General features: G+C 43.3%; 1 protein-coding gene across 1 annotated transcript in view; it reads right to left on the bottom strand.

Moving 5' to 3' along the window:
* Nucleotides 1-21,265, bottom strand: part of HUNK (hormonally up-regulated Neu-associated kinase) — a gene marked incomplete at its 5' end in the record, with an annotated part of 39,008 nt that extends 17,743 nt beyond the window's left edge. Inside the window, 5 exons of the mRNA XM_010156775.1 lie at nt 2,245-2,372; nt 4,245-4,380; nt 10,096-10,151; nt 19,292-19,584; nt 21,254-21,265. Of these exons, the coding sequence (XP_010155077.1) occupies nt 2,245-2,372; nt 4,245-4,380; nt 10,096-10,151; nt 19,292-19,584; nt 21,254-21,265 (625 nt within the window). The remainder of the gene's footprint in view (nt 1-2,244; nt 2,373-4,244; nt 4,381-10,095; nt 10,152-19,291; nt 19,585-21,253) is intronic.
* Between the last annotated feature and the right edge of the window lie 397 nt (nt 21,266-21,662).

Raw genomic sequence — 21,662 nt, 5'->3', positions numbered from 1 at the left:
TCAATAATCAGATGGCTGTGTTGTTTCAGAAGCTTAATGAACAATGGTTTCCTAAATGGGAAAATCAAACACTAACTCCAAATTTTCCCTGCGGCTACACGGTTGCTTTGGGCGCTCACCCACCCAACGTTTCAACTAATATAAATAAAACATACTCTTGCTTAGTGATAAGACCAGCTACTTTTGCAATGGGACTGTGTGTTCAGTAACTGTGAAATTAAACACTGAAAGACAACTTACTGAACCAGCAAAACAGACTCCTGCAAAAAATATCTACTCTATACGTGAATTTACAGAAAAAGAAAATCCTATCAAAGAAAAAGATCCAGAAACCTAGGATGTTAACGAACACAACAATTTGCAGAGCAGAGGAGCCGAGTTTCTACCTACTGACCCACGGCCTAACTGTGGCAAGAACAAATGTCATCTTAAATCACAGTTTGCCATGTCTGGGAATGTGCAAGGCTGCTGACTTAGATCAAGAACTGATGCGTCCCTTTGTTCACAGTGAGTAAAGGCTGACACTTTTAAATCTATTTCATTAATTGCCATCATCTCTGAAAATTCAAGCTGCTATAGATCTCACCGGATAAACAAAATACTGTTTTCACTGGAGACCATAGTGTTGGTGAGCTACAAATGCTACAGAGACATATTTGCAAGAAAATTTGATCTCCATTATAAAATGGTAGGATGAATGAAACAGTAAAATGAACCCCGTCAAAAGTAATGTGATCTTTTGTGTTACCCAAGGTCTGGTCTTCTACAGGCCTTTTGTGGGTGATTCAACCTTTAACACATGAGTTATCCTAGTAAAGTCAGTGAAATCTCCCACTTAAAAACAACTGAAAAAACCTGACGACTGGGGAAACAGTCCATTCATTCAAAGGCACTACACTGCCATTATATAACTGCTCTTTATTGGTAAAAGCCTCACACTGGGAGGTAAGTTTGGTAATTTTTTTGCCAAGCTTGGAAAATGTTTACTATGACACGCAAGTCCCTGAATTCAAGAGTGACTTTGCAACTGATGCAGGATTTGGCATCTAGATCAGTACAGCACAAAGCAGTCAGTATAAACTTCCTTTTAATTTACTCAGTGGGGCTTTACAGCGTGTGCTAGAACATTAAAATAGCCATTTTATGCAACTGAATCCTAATGGGAAGTCTCCAGAATGGAAATACCAAACACACTAATTACATCAAATAGACGGCAAGACTTGCAGCATCCCGGCTCACTTGTAAACCTGCCACTTCACAACATGCCAGCAATATGAACTGCTGGCAGGAAAAGTGTACTTCATACAGATGCTGAGTGAACAAGGAACAACATACTATGCTCGATCCACAGATAACCCGTGTGAGAAAACCCTTAACTACCTACACCTTCCATATGCGGGTAAATCTGTACTTGGAGAATTCACCTTATGACAGAACTTCCAAAGGCTTTCTCTTAATCCCCATGACAATGGTTGCCATCCTTCATGTACTGAGTGAAAATGTATGCTCTGTTACCCTTTTCCTATTTGCAATCTTTTAATTTCATTGAATGTTCCTGAAAACAGGCTGCCAGAGAAGGAGAACAGAAGCTCTCTGTGAACAACAAATTTAGGTACAAAAATAAAATTCAACTACAAAACAGAGTTTGTTCCAAATGCTGACAACGGTCTTGCTATAAGCTGAAAAATGATTCTGTTACCTAGTGACATGGCTTTGAATCAGGAATTAATATTTCTAATACTAATACATCAACAATTTTGCATTTTGTGAACGCACACAGTTTATCACAGGCCACTGTCCCAAAATAACTTTCTGTGTGCATGTCGTTATTCCATAATAAATGTGAGGTCATTCAAGGTAGCTTATCACTCAACCCTAGTCATGACAATGCCCAGGAATTTGTTATTCCAAAATAATGTGTTTATGCATCTATACCCTACACTAAAATCTTCTGAACATGCAAAACTGACCAACTACTCTACAAAAGCAATTTCACAGATTTTCACAGATTTGTTCCTCTCATATTCAGCACAACTTGGCACTTTTCCAGTTTACATACAGAAATCAAAGCAAAAGGAGTTATACTACAACAACTCCCGTGGATCTTTTAGAGGTTAAAATGAAAAATGTGTATTTTTCCACAATTAGCGTGTCATGTCAGCAGCATGACTCACAATCCCAAATTCAACCCAATGGTTCTGACCGACTGGATCTGAACAGGTCCCAGCACAGCCTCTTGATTACCTGTAGAGAGTTGGGTGGGAAAAGGATTCATTTCTTTGTCCACCATTTTCTGGTATAAAGCTCTCAAGCTGAATGGCTCCACGGTAAAAGGTAATGTTCCAGTCAACATCGCGTACATGTTCACCCCACTAAAAGAAAACATAGAGAAGAAGAAACCAAAGTCATTGAGAACAGGGAAAAACATAGGCTTAGGTTTTAGTGACAGTACTTCATCTTTAATGTCTGACAACTATTTAAAAAGACCAAAAAAAAAAGCTTTCTTTTCTGTTGCACACAACGATTTGGGCAAGAATTCCCAGAGGTCACACAATGTGTAGGACATAAGCTGGAAGTCACAGAACCGAGCCCAGCTCTTAGGCAACTCCTCAGCCAAATGCCATGCCACGATTAGTCTCTCCTCAGGCTGCACAAACATGCTGCTTTCAGGGGCCTTGTCCCGCTGCTACCCTGGGTGGGGAATGACTGCCCGCCCCAACGGGGACATCATCGGTCTTGGTTCAGGGCTCAACGGTTTCCACTGACCTCCACGGCCTCTGGTGCAGTCCAAGGATCAGGTGTGAGCAATCACATTTTTCAAAGCAGAAACCTTCCTGCTTATTCATGCCCAGCAAAACCAGGAATGAGAACTGGTTGGGCACTCTTGTCCTTTTTCCTCTTAAAAGGGCTTTAAATTCAATTAATTTCAATTTCCCTTTTGGGAATTTGTTTCCCCAGCCTGCTGAATATACTTATGTGAACAGAAAGAAACTAAACCGGTATGCTATCACAAAACGTGAACACAAAAACCATTTGTCCAGCTATGAGGAAGTGTAGGACTTAACCATATTTTATTTTCCTTTTTTTTTTTAATTTAAAAAACCAAGGAAGGACATTATTCCTGGAGAATTTTAAATAGATTACAAGAATGACTGTACTTTGTTTGACTGTGCTCCTCAGGGCTGGTACTCTCACCCTTGATGTGGACAGATGGCCCACTGCTAGAGTGAGAAATTCAGTAGTTATGGAATGATCAAGCTGTGGGTCTCCCTGGAGGACAGCCTGCAAAGTAGGCTTCAGCAGAGGAAGTTCTAAAGAGCCTTGAGGTGCAACAGGGGACTCACTGGGTCAAACTGAGAGATGAATTTGAGCCAGGTCCTAGCCTCATATATAAACTATGGCCAATCTGTTTTAGCAGCAGTAGTATTTATACAGTACGTTACATTTTCCAAACATTCCAAATACTTCAAGTTGGGAATATTTTATTTTCCGTTATTTCATTGAAATTTATTTCATTGTTATTTAAACCAATGTTTCCCTCCCACTTGGTGAGGGAAATTCTATTGATACTAAACCAAAAGCTAAAACTCAACTGACTTCAGCCAATCCTTCTCCAGGACTAACAAGGATAACCAACAGCATGTCCATGGCCAAGAGCGGGGTAGAGGGAGCTGCACAGTCTACAACAGTACTGCAGACAAATTTATGGAGTCCAAAGCATCTTTGCAGCTTCCTCTACCTCTGGCAGTGGTGACTTCTGTCTGTTCTTCTGCCTCAACACCAGTAAGCTCACAAAGGCTCACAAGTTTTCTGGCCATTTTAATTTCTGCTTTAACGATCGTGCTTTCAAAGTGATGACCTGACTCAATTTCACATTTCTTGTTGGACTTGACTGTGGATAATGACCGTGGCAGAGCCCACGTGAATGCTTGAGGATCCGTTGGGGAAAACTAAAAAAGCTCTTGGTCCTCTTGTGCCAGAGCCATTTCTCCTACTGGGTGTGAACATCACTGATCAACAGTTGTGCCTTACTGCAACCTCTCCATGCTATATGTTCTAGCGATCTATATACAGGTACCTAAAGATCTATTTCAAAACAAGAGACCTGCGCATTTCAGTTCACAGAGTCATACTAATTGAACAGTTTCTTGCTCAGAGTAACCCAATATATGAGTAATGTTTCTCATTTGAGCAATGGGTAACGATGACAGTAATAACAATTATAAACTAGAAAAGTAACTCACATGGACCAAACGTCTATTTTGGGCCCGTATTTTTTCCTTGCCAGAAGTTCAGGGGCTGCATATGCTGGGCTCCCACACTGGGTGCTGAATGGATCAGAATAACCCAAGATGCCTGCACAGTTGCTCAATCCAAAGTCTGTGAAAGGCACAGAGATAGAGTTATGAAAGAGGCAGATACAGTAAAACTGCGCTAGAATGCAAGGAAAAAAACCCCACATTTTTCCCCAAAAGCTAAGCAGTTAACTAAGAAAAAAATCATCCATATGCAAAAAATTTTATACAATTTATTTCTCTGAGGTGCGAAATAACAAGAGATTGACACAAGCAATTAAAAAAAAAATTCTTAGAATGAGCACAGTTATCAACTTCATACACAAAGCAACTACACTTCAGTGGGAATCGGATGGCAACAACTGGAGCGGAGCTTGTCCTGGGCACTACGTGATGTGCATGGGGCAGAAAGCCACCTTAGGCTGTCGCGGATTCCACACTGCTGCAGCATGTTGCCGAGAGGCCAGGTTTAAGTGGGACTTCTCAGCATTTTCCTCTAAATCGTGTAAATGAGCCATCAGATGTATGGCAGGGATGGGGGGTGATTGCTCTCTGGGACCACTGTGGCAATGCACAGGGCTGCAGAGTCAGCACTTCAGTTCTGAAGTAACACAGGGAGATCTTGGAGCAAGAAGGGGAATGCGTTGATGTGGCTCCTCCCTAACGGACTTCTGCCTTGAATTATTGAATTGCTGGCCCCTGGGTGTATCTGATGCTCTACAGCTGGCAACAAGAACAAGGGACTGGCAAAGGTTGGCACCATGAGCTGATGGGAGACAAGGGAGAGCCTCTCTGCACCGAAGGAGGCTGCAGTTTCCCAACTGCTCTCAGCAAATCCAAGACCAGGCTGGCGCTGAGAAGGGTGTTCCCAAAATCTCCCCTGTCTGCTCCAGTGCTGGTATGGCTGCAGGCTGAGCTGCATTTAGAGAAGGCTCTTAAAAAATTAAACCACTAGGCAAGGAAAGAAAGGCAAGCAGAGTGCCACCGGCAGCAGAAGTGGCCGGGGGCAATGTGCACCTAGGGGAGCGCAAGCCCACCCTGTGCCGTGGTAGCCCATGCTTGACGTGGCAGAGAGCAATTCTGAGACCACAGCTGACACAGAAGGTGAGGAGAGGTTGCAAAGGGTCTTGAAAGTGAAGTCACGGGCCTTGCTAAGGGGAAGAAGCAAGACAAGCTTGCAAGGAAGAGGGTGACATGGGCAAAGCTGACAGGCTGGGAGAACGGCCTTTGCTGCAGGGCAACATGTCCCGGAGTAGCGGATCTAGGGAGGTCACGATCAAAGATGCTGGCATTTATTAATAACTTGTTACTGATGACAGCTGCAACAACAAAAATACTGCTATTAAGAACACTGACATCTGTTTTGTTCCCTTCTTCTTTTTTTGATCCAGTCTTAAAAAATTCCCAGAATGCAGGCGTGTTTAAAATGACAGCTGTCATACATCAACGAGGCAGTCAGGAGAAGCAGACTGCTGAATCCTCTTCCTATAGGCTTGTGTCTTGCATCAAAGCATCTTGCAAAACCGCAGCTTTCTGGGTGTGCTACCCACCCGCCTGACTAGGCTCAAAGCATCACATCCAGCAGGCTTAATGTAGCAGGCAAGTGTTGAGCCCACCCAACGCTCACTCTCTCCACAGAGCCGTTCATTTGTGTCTCTCTCCCTTAGGTGCCTACTTCTTGGCCTAAGTCTTGAACTAACGGCCTGTCCTTTAGCTTTTACGTTAAATTTGGCTGAAATAAGACAGGAGTTCCTCAAGGCAATAGAAGCGCCCTGACAGGGTAGTCACATAAGCCTTGTTCCCTTACAAAACCAGGTGAAAAAATAATAATGCTTACAAAACAAATGCTATGATAAAGACGACTGTGTGAGCCGGAGTGCCCAAATGGCTGCACAGTGCTTTCCACTCGTCTGGCTGCATCTCTGAGAGCGAGACAAGCACAAGAGAGACAAGAATCACCTTATTTAACATCTAAAGAGGCTCAAAGGGGGTTTGCTTGAAAACATTTGTCAAAACTGAAAGGGGAATAAGACAATTCCCTTGCCTCTGATGGAGAACAATTGTCTTGGGACACTGCTTAATCATCTCTGCTAGATACGTATTACCCTGGGGCTTATACAAATACTTGCGAGGATCCATTTACTTATTTAACGTATTTATTAGCTATGGCCCAAGATGAGTTATGTCAACCGTAAAGTATTTTTTAAAAAACTCCTAGAAACAATATCTCCACACAGTGTTATTCATGGTCTTTACCCTGCTGTATCATACCACCTCAAAATTACTTTACTGTAATATAATGTTTTACAATCAAAGTACATAAGGGCTATATTCTGAGAGGGTGTAGATCAGCATCCCTTTATCATTCACAGAGAGGGTGCTGAAGCACTGGAACAGGTTGCCCAGAGAAACTGTGGATGCCCCATCCCTGTCCGTCTTCAAAGCCAGGCTGGACGAGGCTCTGAGCAACCTGACCTGGTGGAAGGTGTCCCTGCCCATGGCAGGGGGGGTGGAACTAGCTGGTCTTTAAGGTCCCTTCCAACTTAAACCATTCTATGATTCTATGATTAACAACGGAGGTATACTCTAGAGGAGGTTTTCATTATCTCATTTGCTTAAGCTACAAACACCTTATTCACTATTTTCAGCTCATTCCTTTAATCTAGGCTCCTGCACTCTTTTTTCCTAGTGCCTGCTGAAATGCAGAATGCATGCAAACACACGCATACTGGGGACAGGGATATTGTCGCAAAAGAAACAGCAATATTGTTATTAACACTGTGGCAGCACATCGTGATCGTAGTGTGATTTTTATTACGGATGCACTGCTGATCTCGATAAAAATGGTATTACCACCAGCATTGATAATTTCACTGCCACTCCTGCCTCTGTCTTGGGCTTCCTTTCAATAAGCCGAGCTAATTACAGAATTCAGATCAAAGGCCACACTTGGTTTTCCAAAGTAAATATTATGACATGGAAACTCCACCACCCCCACTGTTTGTACTATCGAAGTACCGCATTACGCTACTACTCTTTAACGCCTCCAGGAAATCAACATTAAGCTATGGATATATGGCTATCTCTGAAGCTGTGACAGTTGGAATAGGGAAGGAGCTATTAAATAACAGAGAAGCCTTAGCAGCAAGCTCGTGGACAAGTTTGACCAGAGACCCACAGAGCTACCCACGTATTGGCAGGGTCCTTTCGGTGACACAAGTCCTCGAGCAGGACACCAAGGACTTGTCATGGCCCATGAGTGGGTTTTCACGGCATCTCTATCAGGCACCTACCACCAAGGGCTAGTAGATGAAGTGAATTATTATTTCCAGTGTTTCCAATCCTGATGCTCTTAGATTTGAGACAACAGACAGCTAAGAATAAGTCCATAAGATTTTTTCTAATAATACTATCTAAGAACACATTATAAACCACCTTGTCACATAGCTAAAAAGAGTAACAAAAGCAAGGTGCCATTAAACAGCTGGGTGAAGAAAAGGACTCAAGGGATTCAGTTCTCGCTGAAATGCATGAACAAGCAGGGACTTTCAGTGTTACTTCCTGGTACATTTTTAATCTTCATTTGACCTTTTTCCTTTATGGTGGAATTCACAGTTACTCAAAAGCAACATTTTTATTAGGTACTAGTGTGCTTGCTGCTGCACAGGACACAGAGAGCAAGATCCCATCCCAAAGCAGTTAATGTGAGTTGGTTTTGCAGCTCGAAGACTCTTCTCCCAAGCATGAAAAGCAGCACCTAATTCCTCAAAACATGTTCTTCACTCCTGAAGAACCTTCCTAGGCAGGACTATATGACGACACGACTGATCCATCACATTTCTAGAAAGATAGACTATATAAAATACTGTACGAAGCACTGAATGAGCTGAGTGAGGGAACAGGCAGGGAGGAGGAAGGGGAGTAATTTATCTGGTCTATAAATTACCATCTCGTCTATTCCACCAGACACAGACAGGTGTTGGAAAATTTTCCTTGTTCTGGGAAACCCTGGTGCCAATAGAAAGCTGCACGGCAGCTCAAGTACTACTGCTGCTACCACCTGGAAAAGAGGTGTTGGTGAGGAGAGGTTGCCCAGGGACCTGAGCCTGGTTTCTGCAGCCCCCGCTCCAGCTTTCCCCACAAGCGCAGCGGACAGAGCATGCAAGATGGAGACATTGCTTCCAGGGTGAACAACCAGAGATCACCAGCATCGCTAGCGAGATACGGCGTGAGCTGACCGTGATATTAAATCAGGTTTTACGTACAGCAAAATTATTACTAATAAAGCAACCTATATTTTTTCTATAACATACCCAGTTGGACAGTGGGATTTAATTGCTTTGCTTTAAAATACATACTGGGTACAATCTGCTTTGCTTAAAACATCAGGCTGCAGACCCGAAGACAATTTATTTCAACACCAGCAAGGCTACAGAAGATCAAACTGACTCTTTTCTCTATTCTTCCCACACCACCCACTGCAAGGAGACCTTTCTATGCAACCGAGGCAAACGAAACTGCAGGAACAATTCTGAAGTCAGTTTTTGGCATGCGAGTTTTAATTGTACACGTATCATCTGATTAGGTCTGGGTTTGGATGTCAAGTTCACATACTGTTGTGTAATCAAACACCCGATAATGGGAAAGTTATAGAAATTCTTTAAATCTATCAGATGTTCATACAGCACTCTGGCAAACCATCTGGTCTCACTTATCTGCTAAATCAAGATAATGGGTGGTATCCATCATTACTGATGAATGATTCATGGTAACATATCGGTATCCTCTTGACCTGTAGCTGAGGTAGGTAATGCAGAGTTCTCTTGCTATTACTTTCCTGGAGTCGGTTGATTCGCTACAGAGTAATGACTAGAAGTCAGGGTAATACTTCCACAGACTGAATTCCCTAGTAAATTTTGAATATTTCAAATTCCATTAACCATCCTCTTCTTGCTTGTTTGGAGATACTTTATACGTTACAGTGAGTGTCCATTTGACCTGAACATTAAGTGTTTTTCATCACTTCTCAGATCATGAAACCTTTTGAAGAAAGCAAGTCAATCGAGTTTTTAAGTCTGCAACCACAGACACTGCTGTTGGCAAAAGTGTAGGCGTAAATATAAACAGATGTTTGGGGTTTATTTTATGTCGGGAATGTTTTCTTCTCATGCCCACATTAACATTAATGGGAGTTGGGCAAAGTCACTGAGAGACTATACCCGCTGATGATTAATCTAAAATGTCTGCACAACCTGAATGAATCGAGTGCGGCGTACAACTGATACCCAAATACAATCAAGACTCTATCGTTGATCTTGTTTATTTTTTAACAGCCCTCTAAACCAATTTTATATTGGGTGCTGGAAGCAAATTTAACAAATACAAATATAGGACCGAATTTTGCCAGCTGCTAAAAATGTGTGCAACTCCCACTGACTTCAGTGGAAGCATATGCATATGGGGGCAGAATCCAACCCTTAGTAAATACGATATTATCAAGATAATAAAATAAATTACTTCTGTGGTGTAAATTCTTTAATTCTTTACAAAGTTCCCAATTTGAATATGAAAGCTGTTGGTTAAAAATGTAGGATTATTCCCATACCCAGTTAAAGCTGAATTATTTGGAACATTTTTTTCACAAGATGTTGCCAGGAACAGCTTGATTGCTATCTATACTCTCTCAGCTCCTCTCTGCAGCAACATTAGCAGTTGTCACATGGAGGATTATGAAGTCTCAAAAACTCTCTTTATAAAACTACCGATTTTAATTACTGGAATTGCCAAACTGGGTTCATACCAATAAGCTTGATATTGTTGTCTTCATCTAGCAACAGATTTTCTATCTTCAAGTCTCTGAAAGAAATAAAATATTTTGAGTGAGCCTCCAAAATAATGAAGCAGCTTCCCATCACACTCATCAGTGTATTTCCAAGATTCATATGTAATAACACATATAATGAAAGCAGTGCACACAGTTCCACATTCAAACAGAAAGCCCCATGTATTGTCTCCTCTCCAAAACTACCAGTGCTTTCACACACAGCTTCACACCTATTCTTCAGGAACAAAATGACTTTATAAACGTTTGTCAGTACATCCAGTAATTAATCAGGTTCTTAAAATCTCTCACGTACCTAAAAGTTTGCAGAACTCTTATACACTGGAAACATTTCAAATATACATTTTTGGAACTGGAGGTCACTTGCTTACTACTCTTCACAACCGAAGGCTCTTTACTGACCACAGCTGAAGAATAAACCTTCTTCTGCAGCGATCTGAGAATTCAAACATCAGTCCTCTGCTATTGTCTACAAGGGAGTACAGAATCAACCTTTCTTGGGGATGAAGCATCTCAGCTCCTTATACAGGTGGTCAGCATTGGTACTCCCATACGTTAGCAGTAAAAACTGAGGCTGAGGGATTGAAATGACTTGCCCAATGTCATCCTAAAGGCCAGTAGCAAAGCCAAGAGAAGAAGCCACACCAGTTTTCTGAGTGCCACAATAGTGTTTTCTTCACCATGCCACCCTGCCTGACCGCACAGAGCCACTGCACAGGTCAGGGCCTGGACCAGGTTCGGGAGAGCGAGAATAAAAATGAAAGCAGTCTGCTCCTACAAGATGACCAACCCTCCTTCAGGGATGTACATCAGCACATTGTTCACTTTACACGTGCCCTTTCATCACTTAAGAATGTGGTTGTGCCTTCCTAAGCCATGTTCTACGGAAGAAAAATATCCCAGAGATCACTCACCCCCACACAAAACCACCCCAAACCCCAAACTGTAGAGATGAAGCATTAAGTATAATACGAATAAATCATTTAGGTTGCTACACAACTTGTCCATGACCTCTAGCAGTTGGCTGTGTCTTTATCACAAGAATTTTTCCCCATCCAGACATAAAATATTTCTAACAATCAGCATGGCGGGATATCAATAGCTCAGACAGGCAGTGCTGCTTCTCTCAGCGTGCTTCGGAAAAATCTGGGTAATAAAGCCATCAGCTATAATTAGGGGAAGTCAGTGACATCCATGGTATTTTGCCTTTGTGAGGCAAAGGGAGTAATGAAGGATGCCTCTATTACAGTTGAAGCTATAAGGCTTAATAAAATAAGACAAGTAAACCAACCAAACCATAGTACTGCCACGTGAAAGGGTCTGGGAAAGAAAGAAAAATAGCTGTGACCAACTCCAAGTCTTTTTTAAAACCTTCCTTTCTGTTTCATTTTATGCCCATGCTGTGTTTCAGATAAACCTGAGGCAGAAGACTACTTGCAGGTAGCATGCAACTCACTTCATCACCACAACTGCAAGGACCTTCTCCAAACAGATGTTTCTACACCCCAGTGAGCATTTCTTGCGCCTCTTCCTTGCTTCACGCGTGAAAAGAAATGGGGGAAGTACTATATACATCTACTGAAGAACAATATTTTGCAAATTTCAGGTATTCAGGAGCGATATCCAGGCTTTCCTAGAGTGTCCAGGCAAACACTTCCTGAGGACCGCCTTCTGCACCAGTAACTCAGTCAATAAAGCACCAGCCTGAGAGACAGGAGGAGAGGATTATGTTCCCTCTTCTGGCAGTAACCCATGTGTGAACTTGAGGAAACCAGCCACGTCAAAAGTGACAGCTAATTTCAAATACCACAGCAGAGATGTCACCACATTTGGCCATATTTTGACCAAGACCCAACCTACAAAGAGCCCACTCTCCAGCCCTGCTCCTGCTCCGAGGGCGAGCACCTGCCTTGGGCTGTGCACCCCATGAACTGGCATCCATGGCATCCCTCTCCACATCTGTGGGAGACTCCAAATGCCATGACAGCGCTGCAGACCCACCGCCATGCATCCTCCAAAAGGTGTTTCCCTCGTAGGACAACCACTGCTGCTGAGAAATGGCTTGATACAAGACTGATGTGCCCTGCCAGATGGATCCAGATTAACCCTCTTCTGCTTCCCTCTACTGCCAAAAAGAGGCTTATTTCTTAATGTCTTGCGTTTTTATTGCTTGCAGGTGGAGGTTTTCACAAACAGTATGATTAGCCTCTAGAAAGATATCAGGGCCTGGAATTTAACAGGAGAGACTGCCAAAAAAACAGTATGGGAAAGATGAAAAAAACCCAAAACCACCACCAAAACCCAAACCTAAGCTGAAATCAACAGAAGCACACAGAGCTCTGGATCACACACTGCAATGCTCAGTACAGTGTCCCAAAGCAAGGAGAAAGACCATTTGGAAGCTCTAAGTATATTAAACTGGCTAAGAAGTAGTAAGACTGAAAATAAAGGCAAGGGAAAGGAAATATGAAAGTCTGAAGTTGAGGAGAAAAGACACACGGGCAATTAGAATAATAAATGAGTGACAAGAGGGCTAAACATAAACACGAGAAATTATGTTAAAAGGGATACAAGGTTAAAAAAATAAAACTAAAGGTAAATATTACATGGCATTTTAAAGCTATCAGAGGAAAAAAAAAATAAATGTAGATTCAGTATAGAGTGCAATCAGACATGGTTAATTAAAGATGTTTACCCATATGTCTATTCTCAGCAGATTTGCTGGTAAGTGGCAACTTATCTTATAGTCCATATGCACCAGATTTTTGACAACCCATGTCAATATGAAAGCACTTTTTTATGGTTTGACAGTGGGAGCTAGGACAACAGGTTTTTACTCCTTGATACAACCTAATGAGATGATCCCACACAAACCAGCCTTAGAAATGCGAAGCAAAAGCCATACGAAACCAAACCAAAAATACCCAGACTAAACCATAGTTGGAGAACTGCTGCTGCGTAGATGTGGGCCTGTGGGTGTGCACTGGGAAGGACCCCGGGCAGCCCGATCACCTGCAGTAGGCTGGCAGTGGGGCACAGAGGCGGCAAGTACCGCAGCCAGAACAGCAGCAGTGCAAAGAGAGCCTGCAGGTCTGAACAAGATCCGTGCCCATCAGGACAGAAGGGTTATTCAGTAAATACTTCAGGTGACAAGTAAATCGAAAGCGGGGAGATTTAGATTAGATATCAGGAATAAATTCTTACCGGAGAGGGTGGTGAGGCACTGGAACAGGTTGCCCAGAGAAGCTGTGGATGCCCCATCCCTGGAAGTGTTCAAGGCCAGGCTGGATGTGGCTTTGAGCAACCTGGTCTAGTTGAAGGTGTCCCTGCCCATGGCAGGGGGGTTGGAACCAGATGGTCTTTAAGGTCCCTTCCAACCCAAACCATTCTGTGATTCTATGACTTTAACAATGCAATAGATTATCCATTATTTCTTTTTGACAAAAAGTACAGTGGTAAAATCCAATTACGTATCTGCCTTAGGCTCATCCTGGAGACAGGACCGATTTCCTCAAACTTCCTAAATTCTTTATTATGCCAGTTCTGTCCAATTCAACCTTTAATTGTTTTTTACAGAGAGAGACTTATCTGAGTTGCTGCTTTGCTTGAATGTTTACCTTAAAATTCATTGCAACGGAAAAAGTAGCACCATTGCACCCAAGAAGTGTTAGGAAACCCTGAGTTGCATGCACTATATGCACATACCACCTCACTTACTACAGTCAGTGGAGTTTCTGCATGTTTTTAATAGCTGCATAGTGCAAGAGGGAACACAAGTTACCAGCTACGACACACGCAGCAATTGAAGTCCTTGATGAAGTCAATGGGAAGACGTGCTGGTCCGTGTGGACTCAAAGGTCCTCACAGTTTTGCACGTGGCTTGCACTTCTTGGTGGGTTCCCAGAGCCAGACACGGCTGCTTTGCAACTGGAAAGGCTGGGCAAGCACTCCCTTATGCCAGCAGCGCGTGCTGTGGTGTGTGGGGCTGACGTGGGGAGATGAAAAACAGTTGCTGGAGACTTTCTTTCCTTCCCTGAAGTAAATCCGATCTTGTTCCTTACTGTCACAGCTCCTCAAAAGACAGGACTAAAGGATTTTTTTCCCCCCTTAAGCAAATTCTCAGCATTTATTGCTGAAAAACTTAAAAATACCCTCAGTGATTACAATACAAAAGGAGCAAAACATTTTACCTTTTCTAGAGGGGTTAGTTCCATGATGCTGAGGGAGTCTAACTATGGTACAAGTTAGTCAAACCTATGAAGAACGCAGACACTCATGAAGGACCAAGCTGCATTTCCACAGCGCGGAGAATCAGCATATATTTATGCCTTGTCAGCTTGTGAAGCTAGCAGCGTACAGTCAGCGTTCCCTGAATTTGAAAATACACCTTCTTCATGGGATGGTTTGGTTGGGAGTTTGCTCTGCTGCTGATGGGGTGGATTTGTCTCTGGCTATGCTTAGAGCTCCACAGTCCACTTTGGAAAGCTCAGCTCCAGCCAGTGACTCCACTGAGCGAGCTACCCCTGGCTCCAGCTGTCAGCTCAGCGTTCTTTCGAAAGGAGCTTATTCCATGCCATTGCAGGCATCAGACAGCACATTTGAAGTTTTTGCATTTCACTTGATTTCTTGTCTGGGGGAGGAGGGATGAGAAGGAAGGGTTTACCAGCAAGCAGCTGCAAAGCAGCAGTTGTTGGCTGCTGTCTCCTGCACCTTATTTTTAATCAGAGCAGCAACACAAAAAAAACCAATCACCCCTTAACTACCAACTCGTAAGCTCACTTCCTAGCCCCATGCAAGAGCTGGAGGTGAGTTGGAAAGGTTGCAGAGATTTGGGTTTATCATCACACCAACATACACTTTAAGGGCTTTGTTATCAAAATATTAATTATTGTGCCTGATTCTTCTATCAGTCACAACGTCAATGAATTCAGTGCGGTTGCCTCTGTAAAAGAGTAATTCAGTCTATTGTCTTCACTGAAACAATGTTTGGTTTGTTTACAGCAGAGTACTCCACGAGAGAATGCCCAAAGGTAATTTTAAAATCTGACACAGAATAAAAAGACAAACTAGCTTTGCACTTCAAAAGGAAATTTTGTTCTGTAGTGCAGGATCTGTCATAAATATTGCATTGGCAGCCAGACTACTGGCACTTAAAATTAACAGCATGGAAGTTATCAAAGCCAACATGTCAATGTAGTGGGTACCAAGGCAGAAATCCCGTAGCACCCTGAGCAACTGGATCATATGGCACCACCTTACTCTCCTAGGGAAAGGGATCATGGAAAAATATGTAAACTCTGCTCAAAACCTTGGGGTTTTTTTTGTGTCTTTCAAACTCCTGATCTGCTTTTAATTACAAAATGGCAGTGGAAGGTACAAATACGCTGCCATGAAGACAGAAAAAGGGGGAATACAGAAAGCTATCTTTGCTACCAATACATTATTAAATTCTTTTCTTTGACATCCTGACAGTAATTGCACTGAATGGGATTGAATTTTGTTAAAATTACTTTAAAAGGGTTGTTGAGAATTTCCTGTGGGATGCAGTGGCAAGCACCAAGGCTTTCACTTCATTTTCTCTGTTGTCCTCACGCTCCCAAGGGGCTTATTGTTCATCCTGCTTTTTGACAGCATGAAGGCCTATGTAAACACCCTCTGAAAAGAGAAAGCTTCACCAGATACTGCCATTTGGGTTTGTTTTCCTCTGTCAGAGGGAAAGATAAATATTCCTACCTGATTCACAGCTGAGCTTGTTGCAAGTATATTTTTAGCAACCAACTGGCTCTTCTGATAGAAGACATGAAACACAAATGATTACACACAATTATATATAGAATAGCAGCATTTCTTTTTTCAGCGAGCAGCCAAGGAGTTCTGAACACTGGACACCCCTCACCAAAGACATAGCTTCTGCATTCAGGAGCTTGCAGTCTTCATCCATCATAGGAGATGAAATATTTATAGTTTAAAATACATCTATGGAGTCAAACGTGAGTTTTGGGGTTCTTTAACCTCGCTAACCAAAATGAGGTTTCTTGAAGTTTTTTAATTTTAGGCTGTTTGTGCATCAGTGCCTCTTAACAGAAGCATTTCCACTGAGTTCTGGGTCCCAGCTTGTGTCCAAAGATCAGAGCGCTTTTCTGCCACGCCAAGTCTTGAATCTGAGTCATGAAGCTCACGGAGTAATATTCATCAAATAACGTAACCAAATTTCATGCAATTTATTTGATCTGGATTTTTTTCATCCTGAGTTACAGAACAGGGCAAATCATCTATATTATACCCCAAACAATGCAGACAAAAATGCTGGTGACTTTTGTAAGAAAATAGTTGGTGAATACTTTTCAATGCCCTGCCCCATGCAGTCTGAACGACGAAAGCACTTGGAGAGAGACCCACAGTAGACCGCTTCCTGGCCTAGGATGCTGTGTTTTGTTTCACACGCAGTGAATGCAAACACCCACAGATCACCACGTAGATGAAAGTGCTGTTATTTTTACCTGCTTTAAAAATAACAACAATAACAACAACAGAACATTGCCATTTCATCCAGGGTGAGAGTGAATCAGACTGCTGCACTATTTTTTCCCCCTCTTCAGTTGCCGATTGAGTGGTCTGTTTTTAGAGTTGCCACGGTCAAAAGCCCAAGACGCTGAAGGCCAACTCCTGGGGTAACTCTTATTCTTTCTCCCTCTTTTTCTCACAGAGAGCCAGGAGAATAAATCTGGATCATGCCATCAGTGTATTTTCTGCATCTCTATGCTGCTCTGTATACTGTGCAGAGTAAGTCAAGACATTGAACCGTTAAGCTAGAGAAAATACTTGCAGATATACTGCCTGTGAGCCTGTCAAATGTTATCAGTTAAGCAGAATGGGACCTGCTCATTATCTGGATGGAAGAATCCCATGGACAAGCTCTGTGCCACGCTGTGATTTGAGAAATGGAGTGGCTGGAGTATGCTGCCTTTGGGGTAAGGATTAATCCAACCCCACGGGGCTGGATGGAGAGAGCTCAGCTGTGCGATGCAGCAGAGCATGTCAGTATTTCCAGGGCTGCTTCCTCTCCCTGCTCACGAAGGTCCCACACACATCAGTCTCCACGAGCTGCACTTAGGTTCACAGAGGCAGCAGAGAGAAAGAGAGGGTGAGGGCCAAAACTGCTGCCAGCTGCAGCATCTGTATGGGAACTCGTGCTCCTGTTCTCCCTGGACCCCCAAGCCTTGCCTTCTTTCCACTACAGTAGCCTCTCAATTCTAGCTTGTACCTAGTGAATGAGCTATTTTGGTACAAAATGTGGGTTTGAATCCTCTCTGAAAAAGAAGGGAATCAAAACCACACCTACCAAAGCCCCATAAGCCACTATGCAGAGGGTAAATTTTTCAGGGAGAGGAACTGCTGCTGAACTCAGTGCTGCTTTTAAAAGCTAAATGTGTTCATCTTGTTCCTGCCAGGTTTTCCTCTGCCCATCTCAGAAACTCTGACCTTTCTCCTTCCTCTCTCTCCCTGTACGCAACGGATATCAATTGACCCTTTAAAGCAGTAAGTAGACTTCTTCCTTGTCCATGCCCCAAACTGGGTGGTTAATAATTTAAAGAGATCAGCTGTTTAGCTGCTGACAGAGCACCTGCAGAATAGACCTGGTGGCTGCTGAAATATTTATATTACAGTGGTACCAGAAATTTAGCTCGAGATAAGACCTCAGTATACCCAAGTATGTATGTGCACGTGACATTTATCCCTAATGGATCACAGGGAACATACAGAGAGATTCAAGACCAAAAAAAGCAGTTTTCAGAGCGCATGGAATTCCACCAAGCCAGCAGCACCCAGCAGCACTGCACAGTGGTAGGCAGCTCAGCACACAGCTGGACACAGCTGGAGGAGCTGGCTGTGGGCTGCCTTCAGGCGGTTTGCCATCTGCCTGCCCAGCAGCCCTGTGGACAGGTGTATATAACAGCTCTCCATCCTCTACAGAGTCAGCGCGGCCATGGAAATTAGGTCCCAGATCCTCAAAAGCATGCAGGTGTCTAGCTCCTGTGACGTGCCTACATAACCAAAGTGGATGGGGCCTACACAACTTGCACAGTATCACATGGGAAGTATGTGGGAGTCCAGACTTTAACACCAGTTGGCGCAAATTTGGAAAGCAGAGCCGCCTTCTTAAACAATATCCTACAAATACACCTAAGAACAGAAGAGGAGACATACTGGCTCAGACCAAAGGTCCACCCAGCCCACCATCCTCCTGTCTCCATCGCAGCCAAGAACACATAAGCGGGGAAGGGTGAGGGACAGGCAACCACGTGTGATACCCTCACCTCCACTCTCCCAGCCTCCACCACTTGCTGATCAGGGACTTCAAGCAGAGGTAGTTATTCCTTACTCAGCAACCCTCTGCTGACTTCTCTCTGATGAACCTGTCCCGTGTCCCTTGGAGCCCAGGTAAATTTTTAGCTTCATAGCACACTCCTCCAAGGACAACCACATCCTGCTATAAACACCGATAGAGTGAAGGTGCTAAAGAAAGCAAGCAATGGATCATGCTAACTCTGGATCCCTCCTGAGAAGACATCACGAGATGAACTGAATGTTCATACTCTGCATTGTACTTCACAGTCTTCAAACTTGCGAGGTCCTGTCAAGCCAATAAAACAAGCGGGAAGAACAGAGAAGCAGAAGCAAGGGACTTCCGTGGTCCCACTCAGGCTTCATCCCAGCTGGTCACTGCGAGGCTTTGGGCAAATCAGTTCACCTCCCTATACCGCTGTATTTCTACCAGTACAACAACAGACACAATCACCTCTGTCAAGAAATAGTGAAACGATTCATTAGTTAATGTTGATGCAGAGCTTTGAAGAGGCAAAATTGTGCTACTTGCAGGGAAAAAGCCCTACTTTTGCAAAGCACAGGCTTATCTTTAAGGACATGGAGTCAGCATGGCTCCCCCGTGCTCACCTGAAGCTACATACTTAAATGCTTTCTGAATATACTTTCTGATGTCTAAAATATAAGCATCTACTGTATCAGCATAATTAGCCAAAAAATTCTTTAGGAATATGTTTTTAAAGGAAGTCTCCTTACTATACAAATAAATGTCAAAATACCACTTAAAGGCTCTAAGATGAATTTTACGAGAGTGAGTTTTTACAATTACCTGTGAACTACTCCTGCCCGGTGAAGATGTTCAACTGCCAGGATAAGCTGCCGGATATATTTGCGTGCTTCGTGCTCCTCGAGTCTCTTTTTCTCGTAGATCTTGTGCATCAAGTTGCCACCAGGACACAGCTCCATGACAAGGTAGTAGCTGTTTTCCGTCTCCAGTATATCCAGCAGCTGAGCAATATTCGGGTGGCGGATCATTTGCTGGATCTGCCCTTCCCGTCGCAGATTCTTGGTGACATAGGTGTCCTTCTTGGCCCTTTTCTTGTCAATTACTTTCACTGCCACCTAATGAAAAAAAAAAAAAAGAGAAGGGGTTGTTAGCAGTCACCCCCATGACTTATGGCTTTAACCTTGCAAAACCAACCTCCAAACCAAAAAACAAATCAAAGGATGTCAGTCTGAACTGATACACCATGGTTTGAGGCACAACTGCCCAGGTCAGAGAAATAGCTGGTTTTCCAACCCCACTGACAATGTCTTTATTTATTCCCTTGTACGATGACGGACAAAAGTTATTGAAAGGAAATAGGTGACAAAGCAGAGGAGGCAATCTCATTAACCATACGCACACGCTTAGCACACTTAATGCTGGGCTTTTATTTTATCTGTTTCCCCAGAAACTTTTCAGGTTGGTGTTTACAAGTTCTAAGTGTCATTTTTGGCTTTTCCTGGCTTTGCATATACAACTTGAGATTATATGCTTCCATGACAAGTTTCTTAAACTACAGCCAAGTGTTAGTTTTGCATGATTAAACAGAATAAAAAGTACAAAAAAAAAAAAATTGGTACCACCCTCCTGGCACATTTCTTTTTCCTCTTTTAAAATGTACATGAAAGATGTGACTTGCAGAACTGAGCAACTCTGCAAAATTCAAGAAGGCCAAAGCTTTTGGTTTTAATGCAAGTTCTCAGTGTTGTCCACATCAACTGAAGCCCATCATGAAAGTCCATAATAAAACTAAGGAGGCTCTGTACCACAATTTACAACACAGCACATGCTACCACCTATCCAAGTGCTTTCCTTCTCATTGCTGGTGCGGAACGCCACATGAGAACAAAAGGATGGAGCCAGCTAGGATATCACTCCCTTCCACGCCTAAAGAACCTGGTTCCTTTTATTGTTTTAACGGATTCACTAAATAGCCGCAATAAAAGTATCTGCTGCCTTCTGCCTCAAATTTATAGACACTTATTTATTTACTGAGATTTCTTCTTGAGATTGTGTGCTGCAGACGTCCAGGTCATCTGCACCAGACAAAGTTTTAACAGCTTGTGCCAGGCTGAGCAACAAAAGGCACCACGAAATCCTCCTCCCACGTTGCCCATTTCCTCAGAGCTCTGCAACAAAGGAAGCCCTCCACTGCATGCACCCGGACCCCGGAGCTCGCCCATCCTCACCCAAGTGACAGCTGCTTGCTTGTCAGGATGAGGGGGAGGGGAAACACAGTGCTTGCTATTCCCGAGTGACACGGAATTTTACAGGATATGAGAGAGTCTTGTTTGCACGGGTACAGGTCCAACAGGACGCACAGAAGATGCGACATCTGCCCCCCCACAGATGAGGCATGAAGATGCTGCATCTGCACCTCTGCCATCTGCCTTGATCTGGCCTTGGAGGATCTCCCGCATTACCTTACTCCTACAGCAAGGAGGAATAACAAATGGGAAAACCTGTGATTTTTCTTTACCCTAGCCTTAACACACACAACAGCACAAGCCCAAGAGGCTTCCCTCCATCTCCATCCCATACACCATCCCCCCTCACAGCTGACGACCTAACTACTCACAGCAAACTCACTTTCAACTACGGCCAACTACACTGTGACAATCCACAGCACTGAGGGCTGGTGGGCTTCGGCAACAGGGAGACAAGCTTATTCAAAGCATATCTGGCTGCCTTCCTAGCCTGAGAAAGTGCCAAGCACATGACAGCTCCCAGTCTGACAAGCCTTACCTTCATTTGTTTCTGCAAGCAAAGGAGAGGTTAAATTAGCGCACATTTTGGCTTTCCTTTAGAGAACAAAAGCCACAAAAAAACATGGTCTGGAAATACGACAAGAAAAATAGATCCATAGCCTTTGACACGAACACTTTGAATCAAAGTCAAGTTTTATCAGCAGAGGAATTGAAGAATAAACCCACCAGAGCTGGGGCTTCATAGTCTGTCCAAAGAGCCAGAAGTCAGTATCGCTGAGCACGTTATTAGCTGGATACATTTCTGCTGCTAAAAGATGATTCTGACGAAATACCCTTGATAAAGGGGTAAGGCTGAACACCACATGAGACAGCTGCCTGGCTGAAGCCGAGAGCAGCATCAGGACCATAAATGCATGGAAGTTACATTCCTGACTAGTCTCACTAAA

The sequence above is a fragment of the Eurypyga helias genome, unplaced genomic scaffold (assembly GCF_000690775.1).
Source record: "Eurypyga helias isolate BGI_N326 unplaced genomic scaffold, ASM69077v1 scaffold31098, whole genome shotgun sequence".
In the NCBI taxonomy this organism is placed as follows: Eukaryota; Metazoa; Chordata; class Aves; order Eurypygiformes; family Eurypygidae; genus Eurypyga; species Eurypyga helias.
This window is presented reverse-complemented; position numbering and strand designations above follow the sequence as displayed.